A 20,209-nucleotide genomic window follows, 5' to 3' on the forward strand; every position below is an offset into this window, starting at 1 on the left:
TCTTGCTCCGAACTTGAGCAAGAGGAACTCTCCTCCTCTTCTTCCTTGGATGTTGAGTAGCCCTCAACTCCCAATTCGCTCCCTCCATGATGTGAGCTACTTGGCTCACTAGGCTCCTCTTCATGGCTTGAAGTGGAGCTCTCCTCATGGTACTTGGCCAAGTTATCCCACAATTCCTTGGCATTGTTGTATTTACCTATCTTACACAAAATATTAGTAGGTAATGAAAATTCAATTGTTTTAGTTACCTCATTGTTGATCGTGGATTGGTGGACTTGTTCCTTCGTCCACTTGTTCTTCTCTAGAGGCTCTCCTTCTTTATCCATTGGAGGAGAAAACCCTTCTTGTACACAAAACCAGTTCAACATATTAGTCCTAAGAAAATACATCATCCTTACCTTCCAATATGTGAAGTTGTCGTTGTAGAAGGGTGGAATCGTGATGTCTTCTCCGAATTGATCCATCTCTAGCTTTGCTCCCACGGGTGTTGATCCGACGAAGAGCGTCCTCGCTCTGATACCACTTGTTAGGATCCTTCGTACGGCTAGAGAGGGGGTGTGAATAGCCGACCCCAAATCTCTCGCGTTTCTTCCTACAATTCGTTAGCGCAGCGGAAAATACAAAGAAACGAAAGAGAAGAAAACCAAACCTTAACACGAGGATGTAACGAGGTTCGGAGATTAGGGCTCCTACTCCTCGGCATGTCCGTAAGGTGGACGAGTCCGGCCAATCCGTCGGTGGATGAGTCCCCGGAGAACCGGCTAATACAATATACTCCTTGTGGGTGGAGAAACCTCGCCACAAACGTTTGCAACAGCAAACAAAGAGTACAAGAACAAAGAGTAAGCAAGAAATACAATAAGAATACACAAGCACTCTACCAATCTTGCTTTCTCGATCGAGTCCGGATGAAGCTTCAAAACTCTAACAATTGCTCCGGGAAGCTCACGCAAGCTTTGGACGAGCTCAACAAAACTCAAGCACAGCAAAGCACTTAGCAACAGGAAGGAGGAAGAAGAGTTATCGCGGCAGCCTCGACCCCTTTATACCGCGAAGAAGACAATGAAGAAACTAGCCGCTTGCGTCGAACGGCTAGAACTCGATCGGTCTACGGACCGATCAGACGCGCAGCATCTCGCCGATCCGCTCCTCGACGAGGACGATCGTGCGCACGATGGGTCGTGGACCGATCAGATACCGATCGGTCGCAGACCGATCCCAACTCTGGCCGTGCTTCCGCGACATCGTCTCTCGATCGGTCCCGCATCGATCAGATGGCCTCGATCGGCGTGGACCGATCACCGCCTTCTTTCGCCTCTGTTGGCGATCGGCCACCGATCGATCAAGAATCAACAGAGCTTCGATATCGATCGGTCACCGACCGATCGAGCAAACAGTATCACCGATCGGTCCGTGACCGATCCGAGCTTGGTTTTGCCCAAACCAAGTCCCAAGACTTCAAACCAATATCCGGTCAACCTTGACCTATTGGTTCATCATGCTTAGCATCCGGTCACCCTTGACCCGCTAAGACTCCCCACCAAGTGTCCGGTCAATCCCTTTGACCTACTTGGACTTTCCAACACCGAAGTCCGATCATCCCCGATCCATCTGGATTTTCCAACACCGTAAGTCCGATCATCCCCGATCCATCCGGATTTTCCAACACCGAGTCCGATCATCCCCGATCCATCTGGATTTTCCTTGCCTGGTTTCACTCACCAGACTTTCCAACCGCCTAACATCCCAGTTAGGACTTTCCCACCGCCTGCTTCACTCACCAGACTTTCCACACCGCCTAACATCCCAGCTTAGGACTTTCTCATTGCCTAACATCCCGCTTAGGACTTTTCCACCGCTCGGCTTTACTCACAGACTTTCCACACCGCCTAACATCCCAGTTAGGACTTTTCCTCGTGCCAAGCTCCTTGCTTGGACTTCTCCGTGCCAAGTCTCCATACTTGACTTTTCCCGCAAGTCTCCATACTTGGACTTTTCCTGCCAAGTCTCCATACTTGGACTTTTCGCGTGCCTCCTGCTTGGACTTTTCCAGTGCCAAGTCTCCATACTTGGACTTTTCCCCGAATCAGGTTAACCAGGTCAACCTTGACCTACGGTTGCACCAATAATCTCCCAAACATCTATTCTTGTCCCATATCAAGAATAGAATTCTCTCACGAGTGTCAAACATCAACATGCAACTTAACTAGGTCAACCTTGACCTAAGGTTGCACCGACAATCTTCCCAAGTCAAACATCAAAATACAACTCGAGTCAAGTCACCTCGAGTCGGGTCAACCAGGTCAACCTTGACCTAAGGTTGCACCAACAGCTAAGTCCAAGATTCGAATCAAAGCGCTTCTAAAGGAGGTAACACTCCTTAAAGAAACGCCAAACAACGAATCCTTAACTGATCAAGTTCAGACTGGAACCTCAACTCAAGTTCAAAAACTTGAGGAATAGAATTCCAATCTGAAAAGTCAGGTAAAGGATTTAAAAACTACCCTAGAACGATTTTCCTTAGGATCCAAGAATCTTGACTTGATTCTTGGAACACAAAGGGCAATTTACAATCGAACTGGACTAGGATATAAAAAGAAATATAAATCTTACCTATCCTTAATAAATAAACCAAATAGAAAAGTGGTCCAAGCATGGGTTGCCAAGTCCAACCTGATCAATCAAGTTGGACTTGGACATTATTGGGTTCCTAAGGATCAAATACATTACCTCAATAAACCTTATCGAGGCTATGATCCAGGGGGAGCTAAAACAATAAAAATTCAAAATTAATCTAAAAACTCAACAATAAAAATTCGAAATTAAATTCAAAATTCTAAATTCGAAATTAAATTCAAAATTCAACAAATTAAATTCAAAATTTAAAATTCAAAATTAAATTCAAAATTAATCTAAAAACTCAACAATAAAAATTCAAAATTAAATTCAAAATTCGAAATTAAATTCAAAATTCAACAAATTAAATTCAAAATTCAAAATTCAAAATTCTAAAATTCAAAATTCAAAATTCTAAAATTCAAAATTCATTCAAAATTCAAAATTCATAAATTCAAAATTAAAAATTCAAAACTCAAAACTCAAAATTCAAAATTCAAAATTCAAAATTCGAAATTAATCTTAAACTCAACAATAAAAATTCAAAATCAATCTAAAAACTAAAAACTTAAAATTCAAAATTCGGAATTAAAATTTAAATAGAAGGAGGGTCCATAATAGCTGGCAACTCCGAAAACTATTTACCCGACAGGGTAACCGAACTTAAACTACCCGAAATGGGAAAATAAGAGTAGATTACCCGGATGGGTAAATAAGGATAGATTAAAAAGGGTTAAATTTTAACTTGAAGCACAGTACTGGTGAAGTTTTTGGATGATAGTACGTTGGGAAAACTTGGGCATCGCATGTCTAGGAAGATATGGCTTCGACCTGGTGCATTTGGCCAAGTGGAACTAACCGAAGCTACCCTTAAATGGATCCTAACTAGTTAGACCAAGGTTTAGTATTAAGCTCAATGGGTAGGACTATTTGGGAAACCTCGAAGGCATGGTTACTTTAATGAGCTCCTTGTCACTCACCATAGCCCAGAAGTTTATCCAAAGAACGCTTACTTGTTGAACCCAAAGCTAAACCCGAATCTAACATAAAGTTAAACATAACCCTATAAATTGAACTAATTCATCTCACAAAATAATAGGATCCCCTGATTGAAAACATACATCGGGTGAGATGACTAAACAAATTAAAATTAAATATTCCTCCAAATTACTTAACTTAAACATCTTCATATCAAATTAACTTAAACAATTCCAAAATTGAATTAATTTAAATTCTCAATTAAACTATTTAAAAAATCAAATTAAATGTTTTTTTTAATAAAAAAAAATGAACAAACGTTTTTTTAAAATTTTAATCAAATTAAATGTTGTTAAAATAATAACTTAAAAACGGACGGTCAAAAACCGGGGGCGGGCACCCCCGGTATTCAGACTCAGGGCGCCCGCAGAGATCCCGGGCGCCCCGCCTCACACGACCCCGGGCGCCCGGAACAGGTCCGGGCGCCCGGACTCCCTTATATATAGGGGGCAGCAGGCGCCCCCTACCCTTGCACCCAAGTTTTCCTTAAAGCTTTTTAGCTTCCCTGTGAAGACTTTCAAAATTAAAATTTTCCGCAGTTGATACAAAGTCGTGACTCAACCGAGGTCGTCAGTTCTAAAATTTCTTACAATGGCTCCTCGGTAAAAATTCTATCCCCTCCTAAACTTTATTTCTTATAATACTTGTTTATTTCTTAGTGTAATATTAGTTTGAAATTTAGGAAGCGTTCTAAATCTGGTGCTAGGCCCTCTACACCTAGCATTGACCCTAGGTTTCCCACCGACGAGCTTAGGATTAAGTTTATGTCAACCAATGACATGGTCATTAGAACCAAATGTATAGATAGATCGTTCTTTCTACGCTCTTGTATTCCAGTCTCCGAGGCCATAAACCACTATAGGTTGCGAAACCTTGTTGAGTGCACCAGCCCAGTAAACATAAGTTTATGTGCCGAATTTTACAACAATCTAGTGAAAGTAGACGACTACTCCTATACCACTAGGGCAGCTGGCACGGATATCACATTATCTCCCACCACCATTCGTGAGTTTCTAGGGTTACGAGAGTCACCCTGCACCTTTTTATGCTATCCTCCTAGGGAGCTACCTTTTGGAGATCCCTACTCACATATTACCCTCGATACAATCTATTCGTATTTCTTTGAGGACCAGGGTGATCCCACTGAGACCCAGTTTAGGTCACTTAACCTTAGAATTCAGGACTACGCCCTTTATAGGGTTCTAGTACTTTGTATTCTACCGCTGACCACTCACGACATTGCGGTGATGCGTCCATTTCACTCCTTTCTTCTCTATGCCCTATGTCATAGGTTAGACATAGACATCAGCCTACACATCTTTACAACTATTATTTACGCAGCTGGATACGTGACCAGCAGACGAGTACATATGCCTTACTGTCACATTCTGACAGCTTACTTGTCCTCATTGCACATTGATGTCACCGGAGGTGACATCCGCCACATGACCGAGTTTGACATCATAGGAGCTAGGAACTTTTCCCTAGCAAATATCCATATAGACGATGAGGGTACCATGTCCTGGCATAGGGGGGCACAACACCAGCAGGCAGAGGAGGCAGAGCAAGATGAGTTCATGTTGGCACTATTTCCTGAGGAGGCTGCTCCTGCCCCACCACCACCTCGAGCACCACACCCAGCTCCCCGCACTCTAGCTGATCGAGTCTCCGGACTAGAGAGGGCGATGTCGAGTCTCCAGAACGAGAGCTCCGAGTTTCATCAGGCCATGCGGCGAGAGGTCGCCGATCTTCGACGAGAGGTCCGACAGGAGGTCTCCGACTTACGACGAGACGTACGGCAGGAGCTCTCCGACCTGCGCCGAGATCTACGAGAGGACGATCGGGCTCGTCACACTGAGCTCCTGACACTACTCCGATCGCGGGGTTCTGGACCACCTCCCTCATCATCTCAGTAGCTTCGACTGTAGCTCTATTATGACTCTAGTACAGCATGTAGCAGCATGTAGCAGCTCTATTATGACTCTTGTATCTATGTCGACTTTTTACTTCAGACTTGATTGATTATACCCTAATCTAATAGTTTAGTCTTTCTATCACATTTTTTTTTTGAAATTCTAGGCAAATTTTGATTTTTCAAATCCCTACTTTACTAGACTTTCAAAAGTTGGATTTAGCCTAGGATTTCCCCCTAGAAATCATGCTCCCCCAGGACTCAGCCAGAGCATCTCACAAACACCTAGGTTTACCTTGATTGTGTTTGTAAACATAGAACGGTGTGAGATGCATAGGGTACAGCCTGGACTCGAGAATGCTTATTTCCGTGCATCAATATAAGTCTGGGCGTTAAATACATGATTAACAGTAATCAAATTAAGTCTTCCAGCCTTAGTCAAATCTAACTGGATCAATTGACTTGACTTGACTAACCAAGTGAACATTGTTGCCCTCTAGGCAATCAGCAAGTAGCTAAACGGTTAGACAGTTGGTGAAGGAAATAATAAGTTTAAGCATGTCTGTACTTAAGGGATATGATACCTGATCAAAACAAATCTTTACTCATGCTTGGACTTTTAGGGCTCTGATACCTTACTAAAACAAAATGACAAGCTATTAACAAATAAGGTTATCGCTTCTCCTTTGCCTTAAGTATTTTTGAAACACATTTCAAAGCAGCCTTTTCAAAAACTTTCTCCAAATTTTCAAGTGTCCTCTATTCTGGAAATTTTTTTCTTAGAAAGTTATTTAAGCTGAAACCTTTTTGAAAAATTCTGAAGTTGAAATTTTTTTTAGCTTTGAAAATTTTTGAAAATCTTCCTTGGAAATTTTTAAAAAAAAAAACCTGAATGTTTTCTTCCAAAAATTTCTGAAGTTGAAAATTTTGTGTGAAAATTTTTGAGGTTGACATTTTTTTGTTTGAAAAATCTGAAGATTGAAAATTTTGAAGTTAAACTTTTGTTTGAAAATTTTTCTGTGAAAATTTTGGAAACTCCTAAAACACACTAAGAGTTCCTCTTGGCAAATCACTTCAAACAAAATCAATTGACAAAATTTTGAAAAATATTATTATTCTAAAGTATTGACTTTCACTTGCTCCTTGCCTAAGTTAAAACGTTTTCTGCTAGTTTCTGTCTTGAAAAATTAAGTTTTTTCAAAACTAGCTTATTTTTTATATATGGCAAAGGGGGAGAGTAGAGAAATTCAAAGAAAGAAATAAAAATAGAAATTCAAATTCAAAGAAAGAGTAGAGAAATTATTTAAAAGGGAGCGTGCAGGAAGCATCCGACGATCGAATTTTAGTTTTGATAATGGCAAAGGATTCAAAGTTAAGTTAGTGTGTGATCTAACATGTTTGAATGAGTGTTTCAGGAAAGTCCTAGCTGCGATTAGGCAGGTGAAAAACCCTAAGGGGTGGTAACCTTAGGTCCTAGGGGGCGGTAACCCTAGGTGGAGGAAAACCCTAAGGAGCGGTAACCTTAGGTCCTAAGGGGCGGTAACCCTAGGTGGAGGAAAACCCTAAGGGGCGGTAACCTTAGGTCCTAGGGGACGGTAACCCTAGGTGGAGAAAAACCCTAGGGGGCGGTAACCCTAGGTCCTAGGGGGTGGTAACCCTAGGCAAAAAGTCCAGTCGGTCTGGAGGACCGGACTGGCATCAGGTAATCTCTCCTGAGGGGAGTAGGTGAGGACGCGTTCCCCGTAGAGGGAACAGTAGGCGTCAGGTCGACCTAGGGTTTCCGGTTGGAAATTCGAAGTCAGACTCGGACAGTCCGAAGACTGTCAGTTATTACTTACTGTGTTTTATCATATTCTAACACTGTCTTGCAGGGTATTTTGCTCGGACTAACCTTTGTTTGCAGGTGAGGAACCTGCTGGAAAAAGGTGGTCCGGGCGCCCGGGATGGATCCGGGCGCCCGGAGGTCCGGGGGCCCGGGACCAACTTTTATCCCTGCCGCGACTTCGCCACGTGGAGCACCCTAGTTGGTTGGCCACGTCACACTCCAGGCGCCCGGAAGGGATCCAGGCGCCCGGAACGTCATAAAAAAAGAGGGTCGAGGGTGCAGCCAAAGGATCATCGAATTCCAAGCTTTCTTTTGTGAAGTGCTGCCAACGAGACGACCTTGAAGTGCTACTACTCGACATCGACAACCCGAAGCTCAGACTCTTCGATCTTTTGTTGTCGGTATTAATTTACTTATTGCTTTAATTGTAACTCAAATTGTAATCTTTCCGATATATAGTTGTTGCCCACCGAAAGCGGTCAAGGACCGCGGGCCTTCGAGTAGGAGTCGTCATAGGCTCCGAACGAAGTAAAACACCTGCGTCTCTGTGTTTGATTTTACTTTCCGCTGCGTTTCTATTCTGTGTTTTAAATCGCTAAAATAGCCACGAGCGCTATTCACCCCCCCCCCCTCTAGCGCTTTCGATCCATCAAAATGTTGCTCAGGCTGATGCTGAAGATATGACTGATAATGTTGGGACCAATCAGAATTCCCTTGTTGTGTGTTCCCATACCCGAATCCTGCAATTAAATTATACCTGTCCTGCTGATAGATCTGATAAGACTGAGGATCAGGCTGAAAATACTGGATCTTGGTCGAGAATACACTGGCAAAGGAATGAACATCCTCGATAATCATCGGTATAGTCCCATATTGCTGATAATTTGAAGCCATAATCTCGATAAGTTCTTTGGCCTGAGTAGATGTCTTGTTAACTAGAGCCCCTCCACTAGCTGCATCAACCATACTCCTATCCATGAGACACAATCCCTCATAGAAGTACATAATCAGAAGTTGATCGTTTATCTGGTGTTGAGGGCAACAAGTAACAAGTCTTTTAAATCTTTCCCAATATTGTTGAAACGGTTCTCTTGTGAATTGTTGGATTCCACAAATACTCCTCCGAATAGCTGCGATCCTAGAAGCAGGAAAGAACCTCGCCAGAAATAATTTCTTCATCTCGAACCAGCTGATAATAGAGTTGGGTGGGAGACAGTACAACCAATATTTTGCTGAATCCGCCAATGAGAATGGAAATGTTCTAAGTCTAACATCTTCTTTTGATATGCCAAGTGGGTTCCATGAAGAACAAACCATCTCCAAATCATGTAGATGTCTGTTGGGATCTTCACTAGAAAGTCCATGAAACTTCGGTAATAAATGCACAATAGTTCATAACTCGAAGTTTGCATCTAAATCAGGATAATGGATGCAGAATGAATCAACTGATAAATCTGGTGCCCAAAGCTCTCTAAGAGTCTTTTCAGTGTTCTTCTTCATTTTGCTTGACAAATCTGAAGGTCTGATCATACTGAATCTCTAAAGCTACTGATAACACACAGATTTCCTAGTCTTTCCTGAAACACTCATGCAAATACCATCAAAAGACATAGGAAATAGACAAGATATCACACATGCATACAAGAGATGAAATAATTAATCCCCTAACAATGTTTTTGAATTTTTTTTTTTCAACCACAAAAAAATAGAAACAAGAAAAGAGAGAAAATAGAAAAAACAATCATAAGATTACCAAACACTATTACTTCTCCCCGGCAACGGCGCCAATTTGATTACGGCCTAATTTTGTCACGAATTGGGCATCAAATGATGAAGTACCAAACCCCTCCTATACTAATGTAGCATAGGAATGACTCAGGTCGTCCGCCAACAAAAGTAACGATAGGATGGTAAACTTAGGATCGTATGTTATTTCTATTTTTGTGATTTTTTAATATGGAAAAGGGGATTTGGATTTTAATTCTAAACCTAACAAATTAAAAGCAAGACAAGTAAGAAATTACTCTAATGCGGAATGAAATCTAACTAAGTGCGAATAATTAATCCACAACGCATTGTCACACTACACTATGGATTAATCATCAACACGATTAAACTAAATATGAAATAACAAGACAGAAATAAAATCTAATCTAAGCAGAATTTAAACCCTAATTTGAAACCTACCACTTAACAACTAAACAAACTCCAAATAAGACTTAAACTAAACTTTGACAAGGTAATAAAATGCTAACTACTTGCTAAAAACATAACAAACATAAAATGAATCTGATCTAAGCTATAAAAAAGTAATAAAATCAACTAAAAAGGTAAACCAATCTATTCTCACAATCAATTCCACAAGTTTCATACTCTTGCCGTCACACAAGAGTACCAAAATCGAAACCACCCAATTTCGAACCTCAGTGGAGATTCTAAGCTGCAAATCAATTCGAGGAATGCTCACAAGTGCCGACGGACCACCCCCGGCACGTTGGAAACAACCCAAAACCCCAAGAATGGCCGAAATCTGAAATCTGGTCTCTGGATCTGATGGAAGGCTATGGAACGCGGATGAACGTCGAGTGAAGCTCAGGAACGCCGGAAGACCACCTCCGAATGTTGCTGATGGGAATCGGAGCTCAAATTTGGAAGAACACCTCCAAATCGAGCTGGAAAAGGGAGATGCCGCGAGCCAAATTCCACCGAAGAGAACACCCTCCAATGGCTCCAGAAGATCGGGATGATGCCGCCGAGATGCTCACTACCGAGATTGAAGCTCGGGAGAGTGATTGGAGAAGGAAAGGGGCCAAAATCCGGAAGTTTGCCGCGAGGACGAGGCTGCTGCGCGCTGTGGAGTCGACGAAGAAGCTGGCCACTGTAGCTTCTGTTTTAAATCTGATCCAGATTTGAACGGACGGCTAGGAGCAATTTGGAGCTAAATCAATGGTAAAAGCTTGCCCAAAATCCTATCCGAAGGTATTGATCTTGATCTAGAGTCTGGATCTACCCTCCCTTAGGTCGGATTGATCAGATCATCACTGGATGGCCCAGATCTGCCGATCTTCAATGAATGGCCCAGATTAATCCGGCTGGATCAATGGCTGGATGAACTCAGATCTGGATCAAAACTTCTGGATCTTCATCAATGGCTTAGATCTGCTCCCCATTAGGTTGGATCGGCCAGATCTTCAATGGATGGTCCAGATCTGTCCTATTCTTGATGAACGACCCATAATGCTCCAAAGCTTGATCTTCTTGTTTGAACTCCGATTCGAGCCCAATTTCGGTCCAAATAGATCCAAATTCAAGATCCTTTGATGCCTACAAAATAAAAATCAAATATTAGCATCAAATAATATAAAAATAAAGTAATTTGCAATTAAGTTCAAAAATACACACAATGCACAAAATGTGATGTAACCATGATTTTAACCTATGAAATCAACATCAAACCATGCATATATGAATCAAAATAATGTAGTAAAATCATGGTTATCAAGCGCCCGAACCCAAGTTTTCCAGCAGACTCCTTCCTGCAAGAAATATGTTAATCAGAGGCAATTATACCCTACAAAACAGATTATTAGTATAATTCATTGTTTAATAGAAATGAGTATGACTTAGACTCCGTCTTTCCGAGATTTAAATCTAGTCACGATCTCAACTTAGATTTTCGAAATGGATCTAAGTTGGATCGACGCCTAAGTTCTCTTCCCGAGAACGCGTCCTCACAGCCACTCCCCTCCAGTGACTTACCTTTATTTACCTGCCAGACGTCCGGTCAACCCTTCGACCCGTCTGGATTTCTCGCCAGCTATCCGGTCAACCCGTCGACCTAGTTGGACTTCTCGCCAGCTATCCGATGAACTCGTTGACCTAGCTGGACTTCGTGCTAAACGTCTGGTCAGTCTGTCGACCCGTTTGGACTTCGTGCCAGCTATCCGGTCGACCCGTAGACCTAGTTGGGCTTCGTGCCAGACATCCGGTCAGCCCGTCGACCTGTCTGGACTTCTCCTGCACACTCGGTCAGAGTGTTAGATTAACAACAAAACTAACTTAACCTATTTTGTCATTCATCAAAACTTGGGTTAGATCGTTAGTGCTAACCGCACCAACAAATAGCGTCTCACCCAAATCATCGGTTCCTACACTTGTTAGTGCACAGCAGAAATACAAAACAAATCTAATAAATAGAAAGCTAAACCTAGAGGCAATAACCAAGACAATCAAACCTCTAACACGTTTATGTAACGTGGTTTGGAGATCACTTACTGTAGGTGCAGCGGAGGCCGGCAAGAGGGGGTGAATTGCTGAAAACAAAAAATAAACTATACCCTCCTCGTGCTTTCAACTCAATTAGTGCAATAGTAAATAAAGCAGTAAAGTAATTAAAGCAGTAAATAGAAAAGAAACAGGAATTTAACCCGGTTACAACCAAGGAGGTTGTTAATCTAGGGCAATGGGAAGCGCATTAAAAAGAATCTCCTTTACTGAAGGCGGAGAAGCCTTTTACACTTTGAAAGCTTAGAACTATTGCTAGGAATGGCTACACAATTGATTGCTTGAGTTGTTGTTTAATTCCTACCTCCAAGGGCTTTTAAATAGCCTTTGGAAATTCTATCCCGAGGGTCCAAGGCGCCTCCAACAAGGTCCAAAGCGCCTCCAGCTCGGTGAGTGGATAGAATTCTATCCGGTGCTCGAAAGGTCATTCTGACCTGGCTCAAGGTGCCTTCAATAAGCAATGAAGGCGCCTTCAATGCATGTTTAAGGCGCCTTCAAGTTATTGCTACAGTAACTTCCTGCTATAGTAATTTCTAGCCTCTTTTGACTCCTTTTCTTCTTCGCTTTGGCTTCCGAAACTCCGTTCTTTTGGGTGATTTCGGCCAACCGAAATAAGGCTCACCCAAACCCAATTTCTGGCCTTCCTCGAGCAGTCTTCCTCCCCGGCTTAATGTTCCTCGAACGCCGTGCACGCTCTTCTCGCCCACCGATGTACTCTTCCGCAGTTCTCTCGTCCTTCTGACGCACCGAGCCCGTCGGCTCCCTTCCCGTGCCGTCCTTCTCGCTAGCTGCGTCTTCCGCTCGACTTCCTGCGCTCCTAAGCTCCTGCACACTCAGACACATGGATCAAACACAGCAAGACCTAACCAACTTGGTTGATCACATCAAAACACCCACGGGGACCAATACTTACTCCTACTCCACGGCTATCCGTTAGGTGGACAATCCCGATCTGTTGGTGGATGACTCCTTGAAAAACCTCCGGCTAGCTCGAGTAGCTCCTTGTGGGTGGAGAAACCTCGCCACAAACTCGCACAAGCTCTTGATCACTCAAGAAGACCTTGGAGACTTTAATAGAGGTTAACCACGTCTATTTTTTTCAACCTCAACCAAGCTCCCAAGGCTTGGTTATATAGGTCACGGGTTGGAAAATCCCGCCTACCAGTCGACTGGCCTCTTGTGAAAATTTGAACGTTACATCCCAACGGCTCGATACCAGTCGACTGCTACAGTAACACTACAGCAAAACCCTGATTCTAAGATTTTACCCTCAAGTACATTCACTCAGCACTCATCCTCGCCCGACCAACCTAGACCTAGCCTTATAGCCTCCTCCATCAGTCTTGCGTCCCTCGGATGCCTCCCCATCCTTCACGTCATGCCTTCTGGAGCTTCCATCGGTTTTGTCATTGTTGTCGGGTCTTCCTTTGCTAAGAGGTCGCACCTCCGGGACTTCGTCTATTGTCAAGTCACATTTGGACTTACGTTGCCAAGACTACCTGCTTGGACTTACACCGTCAAGACTCATCCTTGGACTTTCCTCCTTTGCCAAGATCACACTTGGACTTTCCTTGTTGTACCTGTATCCTGCACACTCACAATGCATATCAAATACAACAATAAACCTAACTTAAACCTTTGCCAAACATCAAAACCTAAGGTACCCAAATTGCTCCAACAATCTTCCCCTTTTTGATGTTTGGCAACTCATTTAAGTTAGGGAGACAATAATAATGTAAATAAACATGCAATCTACACATGCATAAATCATGAAACCTAATTCTAGACTCCCCCTTCACCTAACCTCCCCCATAAAAGGCAAACTTCTCCCCCTTTACTAATAAATGAACAATCACTCCCCCTTCTCTTAAGCTCTCCCTTGAGTTAGGATTTCTTGCAAAGGTATGTAGGTTTCCCACTTAAACCTAAACTTCTCCCCCTTTGTCATACATCGAAAAGAGCTCCAACAATATCCCAATAATTGGACTCTTTGACCTCTAATGACCATAAACATCATGTATTAACCCCCCATAAGATTACATATATGTTCCCCACTCTTTTGGTCATTTTCTAATGCTAGAAAATATTTTTAGACTGTATCAGTCGACTGTCATCGCCAAAATGAGCTCGTGAACAGTGTTACCAGTCGACTGGTACTCTATTTCTGAAAAAATTAATATTTTCTGACCAACTTCAGAAATGCACCAAAAATTCTATAAATCTCCAAAAATTCTCAAATTTTGTGGAGAAGTCTATTTTAACCTTATCTACTTGGAAAAAATATATATAAAAATATATTTATCACATATCCCAAGATTGACATAAAATTCAAAACTAGCTAAATAGTTCAATTGAACCTTGACCCAAAGTCCTAGTTTTGGCTTCCTCTTGATGTATCTGCCTATACTAAACCATAATGCATCTCTTGTATTAGTTTATATGACATCTATACATCAAAAATCAATTTTCATGCAATATGAACCCAATTCATATTTTCATGCATGAAACTTAACCCAATTGTGTCAACCAACTACAATAGAGACTCAAATCCATCTCTAATCCCTTTGGTACATATTGGTTCACTTGAGATCATTTATCATAACTTAAACGGGTTGCCAAACATCAAAACTTAGGGTACCCAGATTGCTCCAACAGTTATGAAAAATATATTACATATGAACCTGAATTATTAATAAGAAAAATACTTACGAGCCCCCCGACAACTCTATGGACCTTGTAGCCACGGGGTGTTACAGGCTGCTGCTCTGTCATAATGATATCTGCAAAAATTTCACTGCAACACATCATAATAAGGTTTATAAACATGATAATATAAATACAAAATAATATGGAAGCATAACTTACTTGATGAATAATAATGCTAATATTTAATCATCATTAACATTTATTCAACATTAACAGTTTCTATGTCCTTATCAGTAGATGAGCTTAGTTCAACTTCATCCTCATCGGAACCAGGTTGAGATACTGGTAGAAATCCATAACTGTCTATTTGCTCAATGATTTCTTCACCTGAAACATGCACTGGAGGAGGTTTTCTGACTAGAATATTTTTTAAAAAACAAAATTCTTATTTCACCTAAAAGAGTGATCAAGTGGTAAAAATTTACGGTGATTATCAAACCAAGATACTTTCCCACTGTAAGGTAATGAAAATACATCAGAATCTGTCATGTAGTGTGGACATACTAATTTACCAACCGTGCTCCATCCCGACAATATTGAGAATGCTGGAAAATCACTGATTGTCCATAATAATGCATCATGCAACTTAAAATTAGTTTTACTTGCAACATCATAAGTCACTGACCCTACATTCCATAATTCATTCAACTCGGTAATCAAATGTTGCAAGAAAATATCTATCTTCTCTTTGAGATTTGTTGGACCAGGAATAAGTACTGTAAGGAATATAAATTTATCTTTCATATACATCCATAGCGGTAAATTGTATGATATTAATATAACTGGCGAAGATGAATATTGTTGCCCTAACTGACCAAATGGTTGAAATCCATCTACGGAAAGTCCTAATCTCACATTACGTGGTTTCATTGCAAAAAAGGGAAATAAAACATCAAGATGTTTTCATGCAGGGGAATCACAAGGATGACACATTATACCTCCATCGTGCTCATGCTCATGATGTCACATCATGTGGCAAGCTGTAGCAGCAAATGTATACAAACGTTGAAGTCTAGCGGTTAACGAAAAAGAATACATCACTTTCCAAGCAATTTTTTTCTTTTTCTGCCCTGGTATGCGAGTACCATGCTTATAACGAGGGTGTGTACATATTTTGCATTCACGCGGATCATTGTCTTCATTTCAAAATATCATGCAATTGTTTATACAACAATCAATCTTCTCTACATGCAAATCTAACCCTCTGACCAATTTCTTTATATTGTAGAAACTATCAGTCATTATGTTATCAGCATGAAGCAATTCTAACATCAATTGACATATGTCATCGTAACATTTTTATGAAAAATGATGTTCTGCCTTCATATTGAATAACCTTGTAGTAGCTAATAACTGAGAATAACCAGAGAGAATGTCTTCCCACAATTCTCTTTCACTAGCCTTTAACATTTCATATAGTTGTTGATATTCAAGTGTTGGTGTTTTATCTATATTGGAATCATCAACTGCAGCATTCATCGCATCGTGAACCATTGATTGCATTGCAATATCATTAGTTAATAATTCAGGAGCAGTAAAAGTTGTGGCGGATGACGACCCACCAGAAGACCCAATTGATTCATATAAATAAGACTCTCTGTAGCAATACCAATTATAGTAATTTGATACAAAACTATTTCTACATATATGTACTTTCACGGTATCCTCATCACGGAAGGCTCTATTCCTACATTTTTTAAGATTACACGGACATCGTAGCTCATCACCATTCATACATTCTGGATGACTCCTTGCAAAGTTTACAAATTCTTCAACTTCAGCAATAAAATCATTTCTAATAAATCTATTTTTTAATCGATTGTACATCCCAGCTTTGTTCATAGACATTTTCACCTAAAACTATTAAATTGAGAATTAGAAATTAGCTTAGATTAACATACAAACACAAACAAACAAAAGAACTATATTATGTTACAGATTAATATACGAACATAACATATATCTAAATTAAACCATGCTAAATAATATAAAATATAATTTACTAAATTATACCTGAAGATGTGAAGGTCTACCGGAGAAGAGCAGCAAATGTTATCAATTTACAAAATAAAAATAATTATATCAGTGTTCGTCGCTTCGAAAAATCGAAGAGAAAAACGAGGGGAGAGTTGTCTCTTATCGGCGAAATCGGGGAGGAGAGGAGCCACCGCGCGCGCGTGGAAAAAAGAGAAGGGGCTAGGATTTAGCTTTAGCCGGCCTTACCGATGGAATCTAGATTCCGTCGATAAACCTTATATTTAAAAAAAATAGTTTACCGACGGAAGTATATACTTCTGTCGATAATATCCGGAAATACCGACGGAAGTATATATTCCGTCGGTAATTCCGGATATTACCAACGGAAGTATATATTTCATCGGTAATATCCGGAATTATCGACGAATAAGTTCGTCGGTAGAATTGTATTTTTTTTTAATGAAATTCGTCCACGTTTGGATTTTTATTTGTTTATACACAAGCAATTTAATGGATAAAAACATTGTGTTCCACGTCTTCAAGCTGGACTATTTGAGTCGAGTGATTTTCAAGCTCAAAATGAGTTCCACCTTTCATAGATCTCAATAGTTCAAAAGGATGTTTCAGTGTTCATGTTTTTATTCTTCGTTTGTTCACAATATTTTGTTGCTCTCAGAATGGCGGCAACCTGTCAGATAAGGCAAACTCTAAAGTTCCAAGAGGTGGGGATTTTACTTCTCTTACCAAGGCTGGCCAACAGTTGCACGTGAACCAAACTATTCGGTCGCCAACGAATTCTAATGTTGCAAAGACATCTTCAGTGGGGAATTTTCAGGTTCTTAACCGAGAGAAGAATGGCGTCACCTCCATTGCTAAAGATGGTCAAGGTCTAAGCAAGATTGTGAATCCCGTTGGTCCCATCTTGTCTTCTGCAGTTCTTCCTTCAAATGTCTCAACTGACCAGAATGTTAACATCGACAAGAACACAGGGGATAGAAAAATACTTTCTCAAGCTCAAAATAGGAATGCCTTCTTTAATTTGCTAAGGAAGAAATCTTCAAATAATTCAAGTACTATCTCAGTGCCAAGCTCACTCGAACCAACACTGAGTGCAGAAAAGTCAAATGGAGAGCAACAGCACAACACCTTCCCTGTTAATATGATGAAAAATAACCTTCCATCGGTATCTGATGGTTTTGATGGACCAACAGATATTGGAAGTATGAATCTAGATTTTTGTGCTTCAGATCAATCTGAGAGATCTTTTGCTGATGACAATGTAGAAGCTCTGACTGCGGAGGAGATTGATGACTTTCTTAAGAAGGTAAAGTTCTTCTGAGTATTATGTTCATTGCCTTGTCCTCCTTCCCTGGTTAACTAGTCAAACTGTCGATTCTGAAACCACTGCCTTTGTCCTTCAGCATTATTCCATTTTCTTTCTTTGTTTTTGTATCTTTCACACATGCTGCTTTGCTTCATTCTTTTCCCAGTATGAGAAGTAGAGACCACTGAAGATTGTGCCCGAGTATATGGACGGAAGCAACTCGTCTGGTGCTGAAACTTGAAGACCAAGACCAAGCATATTTTGGTTCAATATCGAATGCCATTAGTGAGCTAATTTCTTTTTTTTTTCCTGAAGTGTTTTCTCATTGATATTTATGGGGACTTGAGATACGAGTTGTGAAAAATATAGAATGCTGAAAAGACAAAATCCATGAGTTTTGTTTTCCTGGTCTTTAGCTGCAGAAATGAACTTGAAATGCTGAATAAGATCAAACTTCGTCCCTTCGTGGGTCATGGCTCGCTATCGAGTTATGACCAGGAAGAAAGCTCCGACTGGAAGTAATGATAAGTATTTTTAAAAATATTCTGCTAGTCTATCCATTATATGCAATCTCAAACCACATGCATTGGATTAATAATCTTGTAGACATTAGAACTAATAGAGAGCTGCATGGTATAGTTTACACAGGCACAGTAGATAATGGTAAGTCAATATGGATGATCGTGCAGTACAAGTTCCTGATATTGCCAATGTCTTCAAAGAAATCATCAAACTTCTCATCACTGACCATCTGCGAGATTCTGATCAATATCCTCCGCAGCTTCACGCAATGCTTCAGCAAATATTCGAGTGTGTTCGCCTTCTCCTTCAAATGCAGCGGCGAGCTGACTGCGACGATCAGCTCCTCGAGAGAGGAAGAAATCATGAACTCTAACTCCAACTGCGACATCAAAAATGAGAAATTAATTCTAAACAAGGATCATCGTCAATGAATTACCAAAATACGAGCGGAACTCAAAACTCACATCTTCTGGACTAATACCATGCTGAAATGCTGCGAAGAACGCACCGTGGATCTCCAACTTACGTAGTTTCCTGTGGTTGCCGAAGAATTCTTCCAATTGAATCGCTGGAAAAGTTTCAGGTTCAAGAAAATCGCCAGAATATTCAATGTTAATGACCAAATGCTCCACCTCAAATGCATTTCGCAGAAGAGTCCTTATCTCACTCCAATACCAGTGTTGACCTTCGATCGACAAATATTCCAGCTCCGGTAGCTTCCCCACATCCACCATCGTCACATTACCTAACGAACACTTGAAATCATTCAACTTGAATTTGAGCTTAATGGATAGGAAAGTTGTGATTTTGGTGTTGTGGAATTCACCTTCATTGTTTGCGATGGAAAGCCTCTTTAACCGGTGATTATGGCCGACTTGAATCCGGAAAAATCCTTGGATATCAAGGTCTTGAAGCCTGGGCGAGTTCAGATTTAGGGAACAATGCACTGTCAAATAGAGATCCAACTTGCATCTCTCCAATCGCTCCAGTTCAATCGAGATCGCGCCTTCCGAACAGCATCTAATCAGGATCAAGTCAGTGAGATGGGGACAAGCACGCATCACGTCGGCCAAATGTTCGCTGAGAACAATGCCGCCGACCATCTCTAATCTGCGCAATCTCCCGTAGGCGGACAAACCCCAATTGGGAGAAGAAATCAGGGAGGGATGCCAGAGCTTGAGAGACTCTAACCCTTTGGCGAGGCTGACGCAGTCGAGCCCGCCGTCGAACAAGTCCACACGGAGATCGAGGGAGCGGAGGGATTGGCCGCAGAGGGCGAGGCAGGAGGCGAGACTGCGGCCGGAAAAGGGACAGTGAATGACGAGATCCTCGAGGGACGAGGCGGCGGCCGAAACCATGCGTAAGATGTCGGCGTCGGCAGGGGTTCCGCCTCCTTGCAAGGCATTGCTGAGGAAGTGGAGGGAAGGGATGAAGGCGGTGGCCTCTCGCCAGCGCCGGGAGACGGGGGAGCAAGCGGCGACGTCTCGGGCGTCGCACAGCCTGGAGAGGATCCGGCGCAGCATGTCGTCTGGAAGCGACTCCATCGTCGTCCTCTCGCCGGGAAAACGACGACCTTTCTTCCTCGTCATCGTTTCCAGGGACATCGAAGAGGTAACGGCGACCTTTTTTCGAATTTTTTTGTCTGTTTTAGAATTTTAGGGTTTAGAGTAAAATTGGCTCTCTGCATCGACATTCGACGCAATCAATTTTAAAATATAATTAACATAAAAAAAACAATTGGAAAAAGTTTTTTCATTTTCTCAAATGCCAACGCTTTAATCAGACCGACCATAACCAAGGACCGACCCGTACCCGGCTCATCATTTAGGCGGGTCGGATCATATTCAAATGAACGGTTACTAAACCTCCTAAATTTTAATAGGAATTTTCTGATCTATAAATTATGAATCAGGAATACATGAGGGCCTTTAATTTAGATAAATTTTATTTTTAAATAGATAAAGTTCATCCAAATCAAGGATCTCATCTACTTAATCCTCATGTA

The 20,209-nt window shown here is 41.3% G+C and overlaps 1 protein-coding gene across 2 annotated transcripts; it reads right to left on the reverse strand.

Moving 5' to 3' along the window:
* Positions 1-18,268: 18,268 nt before the first annotated feature.
* Positions 18,269-19,856, reverse strand: LOC122047292 (F-box protein At1g10780-like). Of its 2 annotated transcripts, XM_042608469.1 has the most exons (4): positions 19,031-19,856; positions 18,837-18,949; positions 18,669-18,772; positions 18,447-18,583 (listed from the first exon to the last, which is right to left on the reverse strand). In XM_042608469.1, exons 1-4 carry the CDS (start codon positions 19,806-19,808, stop codon positions 18,574-18,576), a joined length of 1,005 nt encoding a protein of 334 aa, XP_042464403.1. In that variant the 5' UTR covers positions 19,809-19,856; the 3' UTR covers positions 18,447-18,573. The 2 variants fall into 2 exon arrangements, with proteins under 2 accessions (XP_042464402.1, XP_042464403.1); XM_042608468.1 differs by having other exon boundaries at positions 18,269-18,583; positions 18,669-18,949.
* Between the last annotated feature and the right edge of the window lie 353 nt (positions 19,857-20,209).

This window comes from Zingiber officinale, chromosome 2B, assembly GCF_018446385.1.
Source record: "Zingiber officinale cultivar Zhangliang chromosome 2B, Zo_v1.1, whole genome shotgun sequence".
Taxonomy (NCBI): domain Eukaryota; kingdom Viridiplantae; phylum Streptophyta; class Magnoliopsida; order Zingiberales; family Zingiberaceae; genus Zingiber; species Zingiber officinale.

Bases quoted from the DNA above. Each gene is read 5' to 3' on its own strand.
- LOC122047292 (XM_042608468.1), bottom strand. From the start codon at position 19,808: ATGTCCCTGGAAACGATGACGAGGAAGAAAGGTCGTCGTTTTCCCGGC. The intron at 18,950-19,030 runs GTGAATTCCACA...AGTGTTCGTTAG, and splicing joins TTCCATCGCAAACAATGAAG to GTAATGTGACGATGGTGGAT. The intron at 18,584-18,668 runs GTGAGTTTTGAG...TTGATGTCGCAG, and splicing joins ATGGTATTAGTCCAGAAGAT to TTGGAGTTAGAGTTCATGAT.